The 20000-nt window shown below is 37.5% G+C and overlaps 1 protein-coding gene and 1 long non-coding RNA gene across 3 annotated transcripts in view; one reads left to right on the forward strand and one right to left on the reverse strand.

Annotated features, from left to right (window-relative positions):
• The window catches only part of Sec22 (vesicle-trafficking protein SEC22), a 13463-nt gene extending 1833 nt beyond the window's left edge, over positions 1-11630 (forward strand). Inside the window, exons 2-5 of the mRNA XM_068382715.1 lie at positions 2572-2681; positions 6377-6537; positions 8729-8875; positions 11431-11630. Coding sequence (XP_068238816.1) covers positions 2572-2681; positions 6377-6537; positions 8729-8875; positions 11431-11579 — 567 coding nt within the window. The 3' untranslated portion in view covers positions 11580-11630. The remainder of the gene's footprint in view (positions 1-2571; positions 2682-6376; positions 6538-8728; positions 8876-11430) is intronic.
• Positions 11631-13779: 2149 nt separating this feature from the next.
• LOC137650162 (uncharacterized) overlaps positions 13780-20000 on the reverse strand; it is a 10974-nt gene continuing 4753 nt past the window's right edge. The window contains exons 2-4 of one of the 2 annotated variants that reach the window (XR_011045936.1): positions 16278-16379; positions 15616-15866; positions 13780-13887 (exon numbers count right to left, since the gene is read on the reverse strand). This is a non-coding gene — a long non-coding RNA (uncharacterized lncRNA). Of the gene's footprint in view, positions 13888-15560; positions 15867-16277; positions 16380-20000 lie in introns of those variants that run through there. The other variant, XR_011045935.1, reaches the window with a different exon arrangement.

The raw sequence follows: 20000 nt of genomic DNA on the forward strand, positions 1-20000 counted from the left end.
TAGAGAGTCATTAAAGTATGGAGGGATAGAGGGAAAAAGTTACTAGGAACTAGAAAACATGATTATGAAGACCAATTAATTTAACAGGGTATTGGAATGAAAGAGGTTCACTAGGTAAGGGAATTGATTGGTATTAACAGTAAATTAACCCTTTTACCCCCAAAGGACGTACTGGTACGTTTCACAAAAGCCATCCCTTTTCCCCCATGGACGTACCAGTACGTCCTTGCAAAAAAATGCTCTAAAATTTTGTTTTCATATTTTTGATAATTTTTTGAGAAACTTCAGGCTTTTTCCAAGAGAATGAGACCAACCTGACCTCTCTATGACAAAAATTAAGGCTGTTAGAGCAATTTAAAAGAAATATACTGCAAAATGTGCTTGAAAAAAATTAACCCCTGGGGGTTAAAGGTTGGAAATTTCCAAATAGCCTGGGGGTAAAAGGGTTAACAGTAAATTAAGTGAACAGGGTAGGGGTAGCCTATCGGAAATATCCTGGACTCGCATTCTGATGGCTGGAAGTTTTTAGTCCTTCTGAATCCCAATGATTTAAAGTTGTGTCCTAGCTTGGGCAGAGAGGGGGCTTGGGCACTGATCTTAGACGTCAAAACATCTGAAGACTGTTCACGATGACTGCGTGTCTACTAAGAAGTAAGATATGAAAGTTAGAGTCAGATAAGTTACAAGGAACTATAGAAAACAGGGTTATGAAAACCAATTAATTTAAGAGGGTACTGGAATGAAAGGGGTTCACTAGGTAAGGGAATTGATTGATATTAACAGTAAATTAAGTGATCAGGGTTGTGGCAGCCAATTGAAAATATCCTGGACTCGCATTCTGATGGCTGAAAGTTTTTAGTCCTTCTGAATCCCAGTAATTTAAAGTTGTGTCCTAGCTTGGGTAGAGAGGGGTCTTGGGCGCCGATCTTTGACGTCAAAACATCTGAAGACTGTTCATGATGACTGCGTGTATACTAAGAAGTAGGATATGAAAGTTAGAGGCAGAAAAGTTACAAGGAACTAAAGAAAACAGGGTTATGAAAACCAATTGATTTAAGAGGGTACTGGAATGAAAGGGGTTCACTATAGTCCATTTCATTTTGCGAGTCATATTTGCACCGACTCGCAACGGTGCCCTATTAGCTCGGAAAACTTTCCTGGTCGCTGATTGGTTAGAATTATCTTGTCCAACCAATCAGCGATCAGGAAACTTTTCCGAGCTTAAAGGGCACCGCTGCGAGTCGGTGCAAATATGACTCTCTAAAAGAAATGGACTATAGGTAAGGGAATTGATTGATATTAACAGTAAATTAAGTGATCAGGGTTGTGGTAGCCAATTGGAAATATCCTGGACTCGCATTCCGATGGCTGAAAGTTTTTAGTCCTTTTGAATCTCAATAGTTTAAAAGTTGGCCTAGTTGTATAGAGAGGGGAGAGGGGGTGGCTTGGGTGCTGATCATTCGCATGTATGGTCAGTCTCTAGGACATTAACCTGTTCCTTATCTCTTCAGCTCGTGAATGAATGTTTTTGATATAAACAATGAATCTGATGAAGACAGTTGTTGATTGGAAACCTGTATGGATACAAAAGATCACTATTATTATTATTATTACTAGCCAAGCTACAACCCTAGTTAGTAAAGCAAGAAGCTACAAGCCCAAGGGCTTCAACAGGGAAAAATAGCCTGGTGAGGAAAGGAAATAAGGAAATAAATGAGTGATGAGAATAAATTAACAATATATCATTCTAAAAACAGTAACAGCGTCAAAACAGATATGTCCTATATAAACTATTAACAATGTCAAAAACAGATATGTCATATATAAACAATAAAAAGACTCATGTCAGCCTGGTCATCATAAAACGTTATTGATGAATATTTTGGAAAGTCTTTGGTGATACAGGAAATCATTTATGAGATTCACAGTGTTATACTGTACTGTCTTTACTTAATCAGGAGACATCAAGAGTTGAGTAGCCAATATTCCTATATTTTGTTTGCTTCGAGTTGATTTGTGAAGCAGATCTCTGGCACTGTTTGTAATTATGGTGTTCCTCCTCTTGTTTAATATTTCCTGCAATAACTTTCATTCTTTGTAAATATTCTGTACTGTAATGCAAAATTCATTTACACCTGTGTATAAAGTATTTTTAACCCTTTTACCCCCAGGCTATTTGGAAATTTCCAACCCTTAACCCCCAGAGGGTTATTTTTTTCCCAGCACGTTTTGCAGTATATTTGTTTTAAATTGCTCTAACAGCCTTAATTTTTGTCATAGAGAGGTCAGGTTGGTCTCATTCTCTTGGAAAATGCCTGAATTTTCTCAAATATCAAAAATATGAAAAAAAAAATTTTTATAGCATTTTTTTTGCAAGGACGTACCGGTACGTCCATGGGGGTAAAGGGATGGCTTTTGTGAAACGTACCAGTACGTCCTTTTGGAGTAAAAGGGTTAAATGTCTTAGTTTTTACATAAATATTGTTTTATTGTTTATGAATAATTTTTGCCTAATTATGTATTGTATATCTATGATGTATACTGTATAAAGTTTACTTATTTTTTTTTCAGAGTGGGAGAGGTTTACTGGATTATCAGAATCAAGCCAAAATGCTATTTAAAAAGCTGACACAAAATAGCCCAACAAAATGCTCCATCGAGACGGGGCCCTATGTCTTCCAGTAAGTATCAGATGTCCTTAGTTTTTCGGTAGATTGTGGAATAGTACTTATATGAGGATCTAGTATTCATCAAGAATACAGTGCTGTACTTTATTGTATTTATAATTTTTTGTATCTTATTGATTTAAGTTAGAGGGCTCAGTGTTTTTGGTGAAGGTGAACGCCCCTTGTGCAGTCGTAGACTAATATGTTTATGGGATGAGTAGATTAAGTCTTCCCAATTTTTGCATGTTTATTTATCGATTCATTTCCTTGTTTTCTTTCCTTATTGGGCTGTTTTTCCTTTTTGGAACCCTTGGGCTTATAGCATCTTGCTTTTCCAACTAGCGTTATAGCCTAGCTTGTAATAATGATAATGATAATGTCAACTTCACTTTAAGCAAACTCATCACATTTACTTAAATAATTCCCAAAATTCTTATATTGTACATATATTCTTAATGTCTTCAGGTGATACTCTTTGATAAAGAAAGTATTAGTTCTCATTCACCATAAGACAAATTAAATACACCTCTTGCATTTGCAACTTTATATTTTTGGGCAGATTTTAAAACGACAAAATTTTCTGCCTGCAACTTTTTCTTTCTTTTTTATTTGTATTAGTAAAATTGTACTTTGATATTTAGAAAATATTGTGGCTTTCTTTTCACAAGACTTCTACTTTGCATGAATCCATTGGAAAATGATAAACCAGAATAGATGACATGTTTCAGCTTTCTTGAGGAAAGAAAATTTTTTAACATGAATGACAAAATTGAAATTACAGTACACATTTGTCCTATCAATTTTAGAATGTTGAAAAATGTCTCTCCCTAAAAACTAGTGGAAAAATCTTTAAGCTGATGATGGCCTGCTATTACCCCAAAAAATCTGCCCGTGTTGCTACTTAATTTGAAATATATTAGCTCTTACATGGATATAAACCATTGTCCTTTAATAGAAGTATAACTTCAGTGAAGCTGGAAACTCGCCGGGTGAAATTTATAACGGGGCATCTGTAGGTATTGGCGGGTGGCAGGGAAGACCTCCCCCCACCAGCACACTTGAGTACAGTAGTCACTTTTGACTTCAGCCGCTGAGCAGTATAGATGCACAGTACTGCTATGATTTTTTTTCTCTGCTGAGTGCTTGATTCCTGCTTGATTTGAAATGGAGAAATAGCATGTGGATATGCTGTCCTACCTTGGTGCCTCTAGCCATATTTGCTACACCTTTATGAGCATAATTAATGTTGATCCCCATTTTGGGGAAGATTTTCAGTTCAAATTCCTGTGCTTCTGGCTGTCAACTGTCCCCAAGTGTTCACTCACTTGTTGACGCTAGTCTTGTCTTGGGCACATGCCAAGGGCATTCTTAGACTGGGGTACCTAGGCAATTGGTTGATCCTGTCCTCGCAAACAGCTCGTTCAACACTGAGACGAGCTTTTATCCTTTTGCCAAGATCTGAGGATTGTGGTAAATATAGAGAAGTTCACTCTCACACTCAAGCAGAGAACTGAGTACAGTTCCTGGGAATGCTGATGAACCTCTCAGTAGTGAGAATCCTCCCATCATAAGGTAGCATCAGTAGGGGCATATGTCAACAAGCAAGGAGGTACAGTTTCACAAGCACCTCTGCAAGTTGGTGAAACAGGCTCACTCTTGGGCAATAGACAACACAATGGAGCTTTCTGCAAGATTCATCCTGGGGAAAAGGAATGTGATATCCAACAGGCTCAGAATAGTCCCTTCATCTTCTAGTGGTAAAGGGTCTTTTAACTTGTGCGGTTTCCCGTTAATAGACATCTTCGCCACAAGCCATAACAGAAAACTACCAGCGTTTTGATCATCGGTCCCAGAGACAGTCGGCGACACTAGAGGATGCGTTTCAACATCTGTCAGACAATCTCGGCAATTATGTTTTTCCACCCTTTTGCCCTATTCGAAGGGTAGTCATTCAGGTACTAACTACCCCTAATCTCAGAGTAACCATGGTGGCTCTCAAATGGCCACACGCTGAATGGTACCCAGACCTGATGGTGCTCCGGATTTATATACTGAGAGAACTATAGTACTTCATTGGCCCAATATGTTTTGCCATCCACACTTTCAGAGGTACTACAACTCGGGGACATCCATGGCACTTCACAGGAGGAAACTATCCAGCATCTACTCCGAGTGAGATGCTTTTCGTGAAGGACTTCCCTGGAGATGTTTGGATATCTCGGATAATCCTCGGCATTAGTTTGCCAGCAAAGTTGGTAATCTTCTGTGGTTGATGCTGTAGAAGGGGTACTTCTCCAGTCTGAGCCGCTGTTCACCTGATCGCAGACTTTCTTAGTGGAGCTCCTTTCAGCCACATTTGTTAAAGGTTATCATTCAACCTTGAACCAAGTCTTTATACTGAAGTTCTTTACCTTTCCTCCTTTTGGGAATGGTGAATGCTGATGAGGAGCTCCAAGAATCATGTCTGCCAAAATAACTTGAGCCAATAAGGTGGCATGTTACCAGAGTTCTCTAAGCTGCTTCCTCACTGCCTGCCAGTAACTACCGACACATCGTTATAAATTTTAACAGCAGAGTTCGAGCGTTACTGAATTATACTCTATTAAAAGTTAAAGTTGCGGGTTTTAGGTCTCCACTCGGACGATCTACATCATTCTGCTCGGGCGACATAAGCCAGCAGGGACTATCACTAGCCCCCTCTAACCTCCCCCCCAGGCTCCCCCCTGGGGAGTACCCCCCGGTAGAAGGTCTCACACTATCCGCGTCCTGGCGGGGATGCGAACTCGGGACCTCTGAAACAGAAGCCCGCGACGCTACCAACCTAGCTATCAGGAGTATTAAATGACAATGGTTTGCATAGTTAAGAAGTACTGTATTGAAAATTTATGAAATTGTAAATACCTGTGACAAATAGGAAAGTAAAATTGAGTAGAAATAGAATTAAGTACCCTGTGGTAATGTATATTGATAGAGGATGTTTTAGTTATAACTTGGTTATAAACAAGTACAGTAAAGTGTATTATAATGATTAGATTGTCAGATTAAGTTAAAGATTTAGTACTGTCAGACTTCCTTAACACCAACATTAAAATCAGGGGCTCTTTGGCCCAATGAGTAAAGTTGAGGGCCTTTTTTTGCAAAGGAGGATTTTTCTCATAAAAAAATAAGTGTATGCAATGATTTTCATGATCACCTAGTCATTTTCAATAATTGTGTCCTGTTTTTTGTAAAAAAAATCAGTAGTAGAGTTTGTATATTGTAATTGATAAGTTTATTTTCTGGTTTGTTATTTATTTTAATTTATCTATTTGATTTTTTCATTTTAATTTGCTATTTATGTTTCTTATCAACTTTGATTTATAATTATCTTTATTTTCCTCTTTTGTTATTTTTAATTCATTGTTTATTTTTCTGTTTTCGTTTTCAATACACTTGGATGCCCCAGTTATTTATTTATTTATTTAGTTATTTATTTAGTTATTTTGTTATTTATTTATTTATTTATTTATTTATTTAGTTATTTAGTTATTTATTTATTTATTTAGTTATTTACTATATGTAAAAAAAGGGCTGGATGTATATACAGTATAGATAATGTATACAGTATTGTTAAAGCTAATTTTAATCAATTTCATATACTGTACAGTAGATACCTAAGAAAATAAGATTGATATTTTGCTCCTAGTTTAATTTATTTTTTATTTTTCCAGTTATGTTATTGATTCCGGCGTTTGTCACTTGATCCTCTGTGAGAAAGGATACAGCAAAAAGACCGCCTTCACGTTCTTAGAAGAAATAGCCGCCGAGTTCACCTCGCAGTACGGAAGGAAAGTCGATCAAGTGGCTAGACCTTATTCCTTTATAGAGTTCGGTAAGTGTCTTGATAAATATTATTATTATTATTATTGAGTTAAAACTAATGGCTGCATCGGCAGAGTTTATTTTCTTATCCCCGGCCGAGATCATCGTACACCAGGCACCATACCATATCAGCTCCGATCAACCAATGAAAACCAATGAAAATTCCAGCCCTTTCACTTGTAATCCTGATCCTGGGTATAAATACCACCCGACTGCAGCATCCACCTCACTCTCTACCTGAAGAAGAGGAAGGACTTATCCTCGAAACGCGTCGTAGTTTTTACTATTTTGTACCAAAAGTTTTACTTGTATTTTGTGAGAATATACTTGAAAAGTCTTCCCGATTTTGTCATTCACCCGACTGATGAATTTTTCAAGTCTGCTGGCTGATTGCAGCGCTCTAGAGAAGAGAATTATCCGGAAAATAGAAAAATTGGATAAGAAAATAAACTCTGCCGATGCAGCCATTACTTTTAACTCAACCTGCCTAAAAGAGGGTCTCCTACCACGATATTATTATTATTAGTAGTAGTAGTAGTAGTAGTAGTAGTAGTAGTAGTAGTAGTAGTAGTAGTAGTAGTAGTAGTAGTAGTAGAAAAGCAGGATGCTATGAGCCCAAAGGCTCCAACAGGGAAAGTAGCCTAGTGGGGCTAAGTGTACCCTAAAGCAAGAGAACTCTAACCCAAGACAGTGGAAAACCCTGGTACAGAGGCTATTATTATTATTATTATTATTATTATTATTATTATTATTATATTATTATTATTATTATTATTATTATTATTATTATTATTATTATTATTGATATTTGCTAAGCCACAACCCTAGTTGGAAAAGCAGGATACTGTAAGCCCAAGGACTCCAACAAGGAAACTAGCCCAGGGAGGAAAGGAAATGAGGAAATAAATAAACTACCAGAGAAGTAATTAACGATTAAACTAAAATACTTTAAGAATACAGTAGTGACATTAGAATAAATCTTTCATTTATGAAATATAAAAACTTGAAAAAAACAAAAGGAAGAGAAAATGAGATAGAATAGGGTGCCCGAGTGTACCCTCAAGCAAGGGAACTCTAACCCAAGACAGTGGAAGACCATGGTACAGAGGCTGTGGCACTACCCAAGACTAGAGAACAATGGTTTGATTTTGGAGTGTCCATCTCCTAGATGAGCTGCTTACCATAGCTAAAGAGTCTCTTCTACCCTTACCAAGAGGAAAATGGCCACTGAACAATTACAGTGCAGTAACTGCTTGGTTGAAGAAGAATTGTTTAGTAATCTCAGTGTTGTCAGGTGTATGAGGACAGAGGAGAATATGTAAAGAATAGGCCAGACTATTCAGTGTGTGTATGTAGGCAAAGGGAAAATGAACCGTAACCAGAGAGAAGGATCCAATGTAGTACTGTCTGGCCAGTCATGAGACCCAATGATTCTCTAGCGGTAGTATCCAAAGAGTTTCTTCTACCCTTACCAAGAGGATAATAGCTACTGAACAAATACAGTGCAGTAGTCAACCCCTTAAGTGAAGAAGAATTGCACTGCTTTGCTTCTGTTTATTTTACTATGCGGTTTATGGTTGTGGTGTTTATGAGGGTCATTCTTTTATTAATGATCATGCTTTTAGTGTATTGGTCTTCTTTTTCCTGAAAATAAGACCGTACTAGAGTACAGTACTGTAGTGTAAAACGACATGTGTTTTTCACGTGTTACTTTCCATCATATACAGTACAGTATAGAGGTAAAATTATTATTATTATTATTATTACTACTACTACTACTACTACTACTACTACTACTACTACTACTACTACTACTACTACTACTAGCCAAGCTACAACCCTAGTTGGAAAAGCAATATACTATAAGACCAAGGGCTCCAACAAGGAAAAATAGCCCTGTGGAGAAAGGAAACAAGGAAACAAATAAACGATAAAAGAAGTAATGAAAAATTAAAATGAAATATTTTAAAGACATTAACAATATTAAAACAGATATTTGATATATAAACTATAAAAGGACTTATGTAAACCTGTTCAACATGAAAACATTTGCTGCGAGTTTGAACTTTTGAAGCTCTACTGATTCAACTACCCGATTAGGAAGATGTTTGGTTATTTGTTTCAAAATAATTTTTGTTATGGCCTGAAAAAGTCATATACACAATATTTTTGTTTTTCTAATAATTTGCTTCTTCCATCAGACACATACATCCAGAAACTAAGGCGTCAGTACAGTGATCAGCGAGGAAGACGACACATACACCAGTTAAGAGAAGATTTGAACGATGTTCAGCGAATTATGATGGACAATATCGATGATGTTTTGCAGCGAGGAACAGCTCTTTCAGGTATAAACTTTAGTAGCATTTAGGTCAAGGGCTAAAATTATGGGAGAGTTTGCTCAGTAAATGTTTTTCCAAAAAAATTTTGTGTACAGTATTCACCATCAACATGAGGTTAGTCAAAAAAGTAATTGTTCCTACGCATCCTACAAACCCCCATCCTTTAATCAGGGAGATTACTTTAGCACGCGCTGGAATCTGTCATTGAAATGGATAACGGGAAGTTGTATGACTGGAGAGGCTGTGGGGCGAGAATGCCTGCCCGTTTTCTAGTCAGCTATCACTCACTTTGGCTTTAGTCGCTGTGTTGTACAGATGTACTTACAGCACTTACCAGAACTAGGATTCTTTTTCTTACCGTGTATTGTTGTTGATGGAATGGAAAAAAGAACTTTGTATTTGCCAGAAAAAATGACGGATGCTGCAACCCCTTCATGGTGAACTTGGCTGTGGTTCCACTCCCCCTCTGTGCTTCGTTGTGGGCCATGTCTGCTCGCAGGCATCCCCTGGCTCCGAGTGTCGATTGTGGCTTCCAATGTAGTGGCAGGCGTATGCCCAGAAGAGAAGAAGCACGCTAAACAATGTCGACTAACAGGTCTCTACAAGGAAGGATTCTCTAGGGGCAGGGAAGACCTCTAGATTGATTCCTCTAGCCTTTTCTCACCAGAGGAAGTATTATATCGCCCAGGAGGCTTACCCCTTTTCCCTGCAGTTTCCGAAGTCGAGGCTTCACATCTGACCGTCTAGATCGTGTGGAGAGCATGGCGATGGCCACCCTTCAGGCCTTTTCACGGATCAAGCACTGGTTCAGTACAGAGGGCTTTATGGCCGACAAAGAGGACTTGACGGCCTCTGACAAATGAAAGGGATTCAAGAACTTTGTCTTGACATTGGCCAAAGCGGTCAGATTTTTTCCCAATCAGTCCATCAACTAGCGGGCAAACAGTGTCCTGAAAAGGCATGACACCATGACCTCCAGACTCCAAAAGCAGAGATCGGCTGGCAAGAGATTTGGAGTCTCTGTAATGCATCGATTAAGGGTCCCCCTCTGTTTCCAAAAGAGGAGGTAGAGGCAATACAGTAGCTGAAAAGTGGAGTTAGGCAAGTCAAGACTTGGCTTTGATGGAAGTGGTGTCCTTTCAGGTGCCACGGTCCTCCTCCACTTTCAGCAGGTGCTCGAGATCATCTCTAATTAGACAGGCACACAAGCCTGCCCTTAAGAAAGATCTTCGTCTTGCCCCTTTATAAAATACTTTGATACAACTCGTCAACAAGGATGCGGCTCGAGTAGGACATTACGTGGTAGATCTCTTTTGTCATCAATGTTAAATTAGGAAATAGAATGTCAATATTTTACTAGCTTTTCCTGCTACAAAGATGCCTTTACCCAATTCACATATCTCGTAACTCTTCTCACATTTAGATGTCCTCTGGTAGTGAGGTTGCAACAGCATTTCAACCATCACTAAAAGTTTTTTGCCATGTCCTTCCATCTGTAGTATCAGATCATGGATCAGTAGAGGAAGTGGAGGAGCAAGAGATAACTCTAAGTGAGGCCAGATATGATGGATAAAACACTTGCACTCACCTGCAGACACTATTATCATCATCTCCTCCTCCTACGCCTATTAACGCAAAGAGCCTCTGTTAGATTTCGCTAGTCGTCTCTATCTTGACCGTTTGATTGAATACTTCTCCATTCATCATCTCCTTCGCGCTTCATAGTCCTCAGCCATGTAGGCCTGGGTCTTCTGACTCTTCAAGTGCCTTGTGGAGCCCAGCTGAGCTTTTGATTAACTAATCTCTCTTGGGGAGTGCAACGAGCATGCCCAAACCATCTCCATCTATCCCTCATCATGATCTCATCCACATATAGCACTCGAGTAATCTCTTATAGTTTCATTTCTAATCCTGTCCTGCCATTTAACTGCCATTTTAAGATCCTTCAATGCCATAGGTGTTTATTGATATAGCAGGCTGGGGAATTTTCTTTTAGACACACAAAGCTATAGGAAGGACCTGGAAGAAATGATGGGTTAAATTCACTCGACAGAATTATATCAATACGAATGTTATACATACATACATATACCAAGGCACTTCCCCCAATTTTGGGGGGTAGCCGACATCAACAAATGAAACAAAACAAAAAAGGGGACCTCTACTCTCTACGTTCCTCCAGCCTAACAAGGGACTCAACCGAGTTCAGCTGGTACTGCTAGGTACAGCCCACCCTCCCACATTATCAATCAGTTTGGTGTAAAACAATGTGAGGAGTCTATGCAATGAATACTAACTTACAGAAATCTACATGAATAGAGTATCTGCAAAGGCAAGCTCCAGAAGTACACTAGGTTTCTCAAGACTGTATCAGTTAAGTACCCAGTTATATATCAGATGAGTGCGTGTGGAATATTTTTATGCACACAGACCAGAAGGATTTGAAGACTAGTTTTTGGGAAAGAGGCATAGCAATTTCATTACTTAAGTATATATTATTACTAGCTATTTCCCGTACCCTATGATGGTGTGCATAATACATATTCATGTTTATATTTCAGATTTGGAGAATAAGGCTTCTGGATTGTCGATGATGTCCAAAAAATACCACAAAGATGCGCAGTACCTGAATATGCGTTCAACTTATGCAAAAATTGCCGCTGGAGCGGTAGTCACCTTGGTATTCTTTGTTTATTTCTTTATCTTTTAGTCTCTTTTTAGGAATGTAATGGTAGCTATAATAAATTTATAAAAAAAAAGAGCCTTGTTGAAATGTTTTTTCATACATTTTCCACTGTTAAAGGAACATTTAATGAAACACTACATATTTATTAAGTGTTTATGTGAATAAAAAAAATTATTTGATAAGAAATGAGGGGAAATTCAATTTTTGTGTTGAATGTGCTATACAGTATTTGTTGTTTGATAAATTAGATAAGTATGGATTTTTTTTTAAAATAACCTGAAACAGATCCTCACGAGTGTGCTTAAGTTTTGAATTTGCGAATAGGTTATTTGATTAATTCTTATTATTTTTACTGTAGTAACTCCAGAAAGAGAGAGATACACAGTACATGTACGAAGATTTTTTTTTTTTTTTTTTTTGATAAAGTTTCATTTTCATTTTTGTTGATCATGTACCAATCGTGTGTCACACAATTGTACATAATTATTTTGTATATATTATGCTTGTATCTGCGCTCTTCCCTCGCACTAAAAAGAACCTGAAGGATCATGTCTCCGGTTTTGCTCTGTAACATTGTCTGTCTCTCGAACAGGTTATGTCCTGTTGCCTTGAGGTTTTGTATATAAGGGAGTATATACAAAACCTCAAGGCAACAGGACATAACCTGTTCGAGAGACAGACAATGTTACAGAGCAAAACTGGAGACATGATCATTCAGGTTCTTTTTAGTGCGAGGGAAGAGCGCAGATACAAGCATAATATATACAAAATAATTAAGTACAATTGTGTGACACACGGTTGGTACAATTACTTCAAGCTGTGATTCTGGACAGTTTATTTCATACAGCCTTGTTTAACGATAGTTTTTAAACCACTTTTGTAGTTTCTTAAGTGTTGGTTTTAGAGCAGTTTTCATGGAACATAACGAGGAAAGAAACTGTCTCGGTAAAGCACTGTTCTTCCAGAAGCACTTTTTGGTCAAAAATTGTACAGTACTTATTCATAAGTTATACTTGCCTGCTTTGCCACAAGCTCTCCATTCACTCCTTTCAGAAGCCATGGCAAATACATGGGTGGTGTTTGTAGAAATTTTTATATTCTTCAGAATTTGATTATGAATATGTCTATATTTTCATTGTTTACTAAACTACGTGTTTGTTCTCTGTATGTCAGAACATACAACCATAAGGATTATGTTTCTGCAAGTGTCTTTGTGGAGAGATGATCATAGCTGGGATGCCTGCATTAGAAGCCTATAGTCAATTCTTTTTAGTGCGGGAGATTTACACCGACTCGCAGGGGTGCCCTTTTAGCTCGGAAAAGTTTCCTTATCGCTGATTGGTTGGGCAAGATAATTCTAACCAATCAGATAGCAGGAAACTTTTCCAAGCTAGAAGGGCACCCCTGCAAGTCGGTGCAAATGCACCTCATAAAAAAAATTTGAGTATAGTAAAAAGTTTCCATATCGCTGATTGGTTGGGAAAGATAATTCTAACCAATCAGATAGAAGGAAACTTTTCCGAGCTAAAAGGGCACCCCTGCAAGTCAGTGCAAATGCACCTCATTAAAAAAAATTGAGTTTAGTATTTGATCGCTTGAGGAAAGACCAGATTGCTCCTTTAGGAAGGGAGAAGCCTTTAGTGTTAGGTCATTTGATACCAAAGACAGTTGAGTACTCTTTACTATGGCTACGAGAAGGAGGCGTGGGTGTTATTTTGTTATTTTTTTTTATAGACTTAAGGGACTGTTGGGATTCGCAAGAAAATGTTTGAAATATAGAGGAAATTACAAAATATAGATATTTGATAAGTTTTTAAATATATATATATGGGTATGTGTAATTATTGGTTTTTGTCGCGATGATAAAATCTTTGTGGTAAAATATATTATTTCTATTATTTTTCAAATGTTGAAGGAGTTTTTCCTGTTTTCTAATTACTTCTTTTCTTCATGAATTTTGAATGGCTTTCAGTCCTAAATAGAAATGGAGAAATTATTTTGAAATTGAGGGAAAATGTAACTGCTATGAAAGTAGGCCTACCATGTTTAATACATTGCTATGCATCTTGCAAATCATTTTTATTTTGGCAAACTCAGATAATCATTACAATGGTTCATGTTTTACATTTTGAATTGCAAATAACTAGATTTTATTGTTACTCTATGTTGAATATTTAAACTATAAGTCATTTACATGCAATGACCATCCTACATCCTAAAGTCACCATATTGATATGTCGTCGTCGTCGGCGCCCACTCGTGTCCGAGTATTGGGTTCTGTCGTTAGCCATCAGCCTCCTATCTATGGGGTGGGTGCTTGTGTCTGATGTGGCTGTTAATTGATATGTACGGCATAGTTAAAAACTGAAGGAAGTTATTATGCTTTAAAAAAAAACAATGATAATTATAATAGTAAAATATTTATATTCTAATTTTGGTTTTTTTTTAGGCATACTGGTTTTTTTTTAATGTAGCAGCTGAATTGTAAGTATGCTGATCAAGAAATCATCGCTTGAGAATTGATTTCAAACGAGGAACTCTCGGTTAACCCTTTTACCCCCAAAAGACGTACTGGTACGTTTCACAAAACTCATCCCTTTACCCCCATGGACGTACCGGTACGTCCTTGCAAAAAAATGCTATAAAACATTTTTTTCACATTTTTGATAATTTTTTGAGAAAATTCAGGCATTTTCCAAGAGAATGAGACCAACCTGACCTCTCTATGACAAAAATTAAGGCTGTTAGAGCAATTTAAAAAAAATATACTGCAAAATGTGCTGGGAAAAAAATAATCCCTTTGGGGGTTAAGGGTTGGAAATTTCCAAATAACCTGGGGGTAAAAGCGTTAATTCAACCAGAATTTTTATATATATAAAGGTTGGATACAGAATTACTTGTGCTCCTGGTATGCCCTTGCCTACGTACCGTGAATTGTCAGAACACGTACATTTTAAGAGATGGGTTAAAAAGGTAAGCATAGTTTTCTAACTTAATAAAATTTTATGAGCATTTATTTTTAATTCAGTACCATGAATGCATGCCATGATCAAGAGAGTTCATTCCATTATTTGAAAATAAGAAAATAAGGTATTCTTAATTCCTTGTTGGAAATTTATAATACATATTGTCACCCTCATAAACTAACTACCTAAGTCATTTTCTCCACTTGTTGGGAAATCAAAAAAAAAACCTTCTCATTTCCTAATTCTTTATATCATTGTCTTGAGTTTCAATTCACAAATTCTTAACAGAAGAATTTGTGAATTAGAATTTCTTAACTGAAGCTCAACACAATGATATAAAGAATTAGGAAATGAGAAGGTTTTTTTGATTTCCCATCAAGAGGAGAAAATGACTTAGGCAGTTAGTTTATGAGGGTGACGATATGTTTTTTTTATGCTCGTTTACCAATTTGTTCGAATTCCAAGTCACAGTACTCATAAATTGAGGTGTTACTGAATCCTATGTTGAGTGGTTTTATGTGTACAATATGGAGTGGTTATCAGTTTGAAATTATGTAGAAGGAATCTGAAAATTGATTAAATCAGGTATTTACTGTGGAATAATACAGTTTTAGAAAGATGCTGAAACCATTGGAATGGCGTATTGTACTTGTATGCTTTTTTAGGTTTCTTCCTCCCATACTATTATTATCTAGTGTTTGCTTCTCTGTAAATACTGGTTTTTATACAATTATATATATTAAAAGTATCGGGCATCTTAAATATAATCCAGTACACAGTTTTGTTAATAAAATCCATACAGAAGTACTGTACGCTATGGCATTGTGAAACCAAGTACAGTAATTGAAGTTTTGTTGGAAAAGAATGCTCACATATAACAAGAGGCTATACAGTATTGTCCTTTTTTTTTTTTTTTTTTTTTTTTTTTTTTTTCTTTTTTTTTTTTTTTTTTTTTTTTTTTTTAACTATTTGATCTTGCCTTGTTTATTTTCTTAACGTTGTGAACGTAGATTTTACGTGGTAGATGAAATTATAGTCATTTGGTACATTGATAGAAAAAACTTTTATTCAAAAAGATGTTTTTATGGTATTACTTAGTATAGTAAAATGAAAATTCAGGGGCGCCATGCCCCGTCGGATCGTACGGATATCCTTGATGTTGCGCACCGTAACTTGGGTATTGGAAATAAGTAGGCTGCGCTGGTTGGCTGACTGGCCTCATCGCCCTAAACTCTCGATTCCTCCTTTTATTTTTGTTATTTTTAGGTGCTCGGAAGTGTACTCCGCCTTTTGCGTCGACTAACGAGACAGTTAATGCCAGACATATCAGCAGTATGATTAGTTTCTGGAAAGAAAATAGAATGGGGTAAGGTCAACTGTGATCGGAAATTATGTACACTTGTTAACATGGAACTTGTAATGTATGTACATTGAAAAACCAGGGACAAGTTAAATACAGTATGCCATCAAAATTCTCTTCTAACCCCTGTCCACACGATCGAGCATGCCCGACGGGCAAACAGTGATACCAGACCACAATAGTTAGTAAGAACGTTAATGACGTCAGAAGCGGGAAAACCACATACAGGGATCTGGCATCATACAGTGTTGCCAGATCCCTGCCTTTAGTTTTCCCGCTTCTGACGTCACCAATCCTCATTTTCACTAACGATTGTGGCCTGGTATCACTGTTTGCCCGTCGGGCATGCTCGATCGTGTGGAAAGGGCTTTAGATTATGTTGAATACTCTACTCGCCTGTAAAATCATTTTGTTAGGAAGTTCCGAGGTATTATAATCGTTAATGAAGTCTCATGTAGTACTGTAGATGATCTGCAGCACTAAAGCCTTCGGTGGTATCTGCAAGAAAGCTATAATTGAGAAATAAGAATAGAAAAATAAGAATATATTTACTTTAATGCTACTTTGATAAATTGTTAATAAACATGATTGGGTAGAATAATTTCTCCGTCGATAATGCAATAAAGGTGGTTCATACTTTTGTAGTACTTCCTGAAATTTTCAATCACCTTTCATACACTATGAATATGAACAGGATTCTATACATTAGTGTACGTTGGCAATCCGCTTCAATTAAAGTACAGTATGGGGGCATCTCAAAATTGCCTACAAGTATGTGGTTTTCATTTTCAGGCAGAGTACTTTAGTTTGGTTTGACATGTCATTGCCGCTTTCATCATGACTAAAATAGACTTCAGTAATCTCTCTCATATCTGCTTCCAAAGGCCCTGTCCACATTACCGGGCAGTCCCCGACGGGCAAACAGTGATACCAGACCACAATAGTTAGTAAGATTGAGGGTTAATTACGTCAGAAGCGGGAAAACCACAGACAGGGATCTGGCATCATAAAGTGTTGCCAGATCCCTGCCTTTAGTTTTCCCGCTTCTGACGTCATCAACCCTCATTTTCACTAACTATTGTGGCCTGGTATCACTGTTTGCCCGTCGGGGACTGCCCGGTAGTGTGGACAGGGGCTTAGGGAGATGGCATACCTCCAGCTTTGTACTGGAGGCATTTCTTATGGGCCTCTCCAGTGCCCCCTGACCAGTAGCTTTGTTCCAGCTTCCTTATTCCATCTTGGTGTTCAAATGTTCTTAACATTTCCTTGGTGCAACTTTTGGTATTCTCCCCTGTTTCACTTGGCTGCTGATTGTCTTTCTAGGCCCCAGTACCGGGCCATATAACCCTAATTCGTGAATACAATCCAATTGGATATCCTCGCTTCCCTAATCCACATACGCCTACAACCATACACATTTGAGTGCTAACCAGTTTTCATTCATACCTGTACTGAATGTGGAAAGTGTAAATCTGAGCAGACCTAGTGTATTGTAGATCAAGAATGAAATTGAAGAGGAGTGAAAAAATACATTTGCTCAGCTAGGTAAAGTAGTCAAGCAAATGTGCTCATGCTCTGAAAAAAAGCAATGAGAAAGTTGTACAATATCCCTATTGGTGTATTTGATGATCAGAAGTTAGTGAATAAAAGGATAATCACCTGACTTTGATTGCGAGTTGGTGGGAAGGAAAATTGTACAAAGTATTGGGTCTCGGTTCCGTGGCTTACTCTCTAAAGTATTGTTCCGTTTATTTGAGCCCTTTTGTTGTTGTCAGCTGTTTTGCATTGATTTATGTTTTTGATTGTGTGTGTGTGTAGTACATAATTATTATTACATGTGTTCAGTAATTTTCAGTGTATTACTTCTTTTCCAACTAGGGTTGTAGCTTAGCAAGTAATAATAATAATAATATGATCTATGAGCAGATTCTTGGATCAAGCACATCACCCTGCAATTTCAAGTAAAGCTCTACTTAGCTTATCTGCCAGGTAGAGTATAAGTTTTTTCCTTTCATCCATAATCGCAGCCAAAAATTTTCATCATCAGTGAGTGAACTTGCTTGATTGCCTGACTCAGTGATTTTGACAAAATAACTTCATGCGGTTTATGGAAATTGTGGATTTTCACCTTTCTTTTGAAGATATACTGATCAAACATCTCTAAAGTAATACTATTGCCTGGGTTTATATTTCGAGCTGAGACCATCCACGTTCATTCGATCAGAGTTTTCTCGAATTGTATTCTATTGGCCTTCAGTCCTGGAATAGTACAACTCCTAGGCCCTTCTCTAAACTATGTGCTGGGAGAACCAGTTCCTTTTCAGGATTGTACAGTATATTGAAAATAGTGTACAAGTTAGTTGCACATCTGTTTAACTGCTTGAAAGCTTGATCACATTCTTCAGACCAGACAAAATCAACCTTATTCCTTAGCAACTTATGGATTGGATCTACTGGAGGTCCTTAGCAAGGTTCAGAGTGAAGCGGGCTAAATAATGTATCATATCATAGAGATGACAGAGTCCAGCGATACCATCTGGATTTAGCATTTCCATAATCGCCGAAATTTTTTCCTCGCTGGTCTTGATAGCGTCCTTTCTGTCTCTGTCCCCAAGAAATTAAATTTCACTCTTTTTCAGGTGTATTTCTCTTGGTTCAAAATAATGTGCTTCTCCCGCTTCTCCCTTCATCATGTAGAAGGTTGTCAAGAATCTCTGCATGATCCTTTTCAGCTTCTTCATTAGTACATCCACGTTCTAGCACATCATCATCATCAGCTACACTGTCAGGATGCCAGAAAACTCCAAATCAATCAATCAATCATCAGCTACACAGGTAATAATCCAAGTCAGCAAGTGCATGATAGAGTTTCTTTTGAAATATCTCGCTCGAAACTTGTAGACCACGTGGAAGCCTTATCTATGGAAATTTTCCCCTAGGTGTAATCATAGTCATTAGTTTTGAAGATTCATTATCGTTTTACGTGCCAAAATACTTCTTTTATATCTACTTTGCTGAAAATCTTCACATTCAATAACTTTGGTAGAATGTTTTTTTTTAGATATTTTATTTTAATTTTTCATTACTTCTTACAGTATATCGTTTATTTATTTCCTTGTTTCCTTTCGTCACTGGGCTATTTTTCCCTGTTGGAGCCCTTGGGCTTATAGCATCTTGCTTTTCCAACTAGGGTTGTAGCTTGGCAAATAGTAATAATAATAATAGTCAGTAGCGTTCATGTTATAGAGGTGAATTTAGTGATTGAAGGTCAACACAAACGCTAATTCTCCTATTTGGCTTTCTAGCAATTGCCGTTTGGGAAACCCACTTAGTTGGTTCCTCTATTGGAAATAGGACTTTGTATTTTACCAGTTCATTCACCAGTTCGCTTGCCTCCTCCTGTATAGAAATATGGATATAATTGCATGGCAGTACCTTTGAGGTCACTGTTCGGTCAGTCAAAATTACTTCACCAAGCTTTCCAAGCTCGTCATTTGCTTCGACGCTAACAACTTGGAATTTTCCTTCATTTGTTGTCACAAAGCCCATTTTCTTACTTGAATACGCATCAAGGAGTGACTATAGTTGGTTATCGACAAAAGAATTTGAAAATAACACTGTATGCTCTTCCTTAGTCTTAAGATTAGTTACCAGGAGTTCTACCTCTCCATAGCATTTTTCTTGTAGTTCCACATGCAGAAATTCTCTGTATTTGTCTTCATTTGGTGTCTGAGGACGTATCTTGTGTTAATACAGTTGACCTCTGCTTCGGGGTCAAGCAAAAATTTGCCATTGCAGCCATTGACACTTCATTGCGTATGATCTTGAGTCAATTTCGTTATATTGTGAACAGCAACTTTTTCCCGTTGCTTCCGTCCTCATTCGGTACAGTGTGTACCTTAGGCGCTTTACATTTTACAGCAAAGTGTCCTTTTCTGTGACAGCTTTTGCAGGTCATATGCAGGTCAGGTGTCCTTGCCAAAAGCATAACGTCATCATTTCTAGTCTTTCACCGTCTTTTCATTTTGTGGTTTTACTACATTCTTCGTCTCTAATTCCTTCTCTGGGTTTTTCTGCTCTCTCGTTTTTAATTTCCTCTTTTGCTGACCTTAGTCCATT

This window comes from Palaemon carinicauda, chromosome 11 (genome assembly GCF_036898095.1).
Source record: "Palaemon carinicauda isolate YSFRI2023 chromosome 11, ASM3689809v2, whole genome shotgun sequence".
Lineage (NCBI taxonomy): Eukaryota > Metazoa > Arthropoda > Malacostraca > Decapoda > Palaemonidae > Palaemon > Palaemon carinicauda.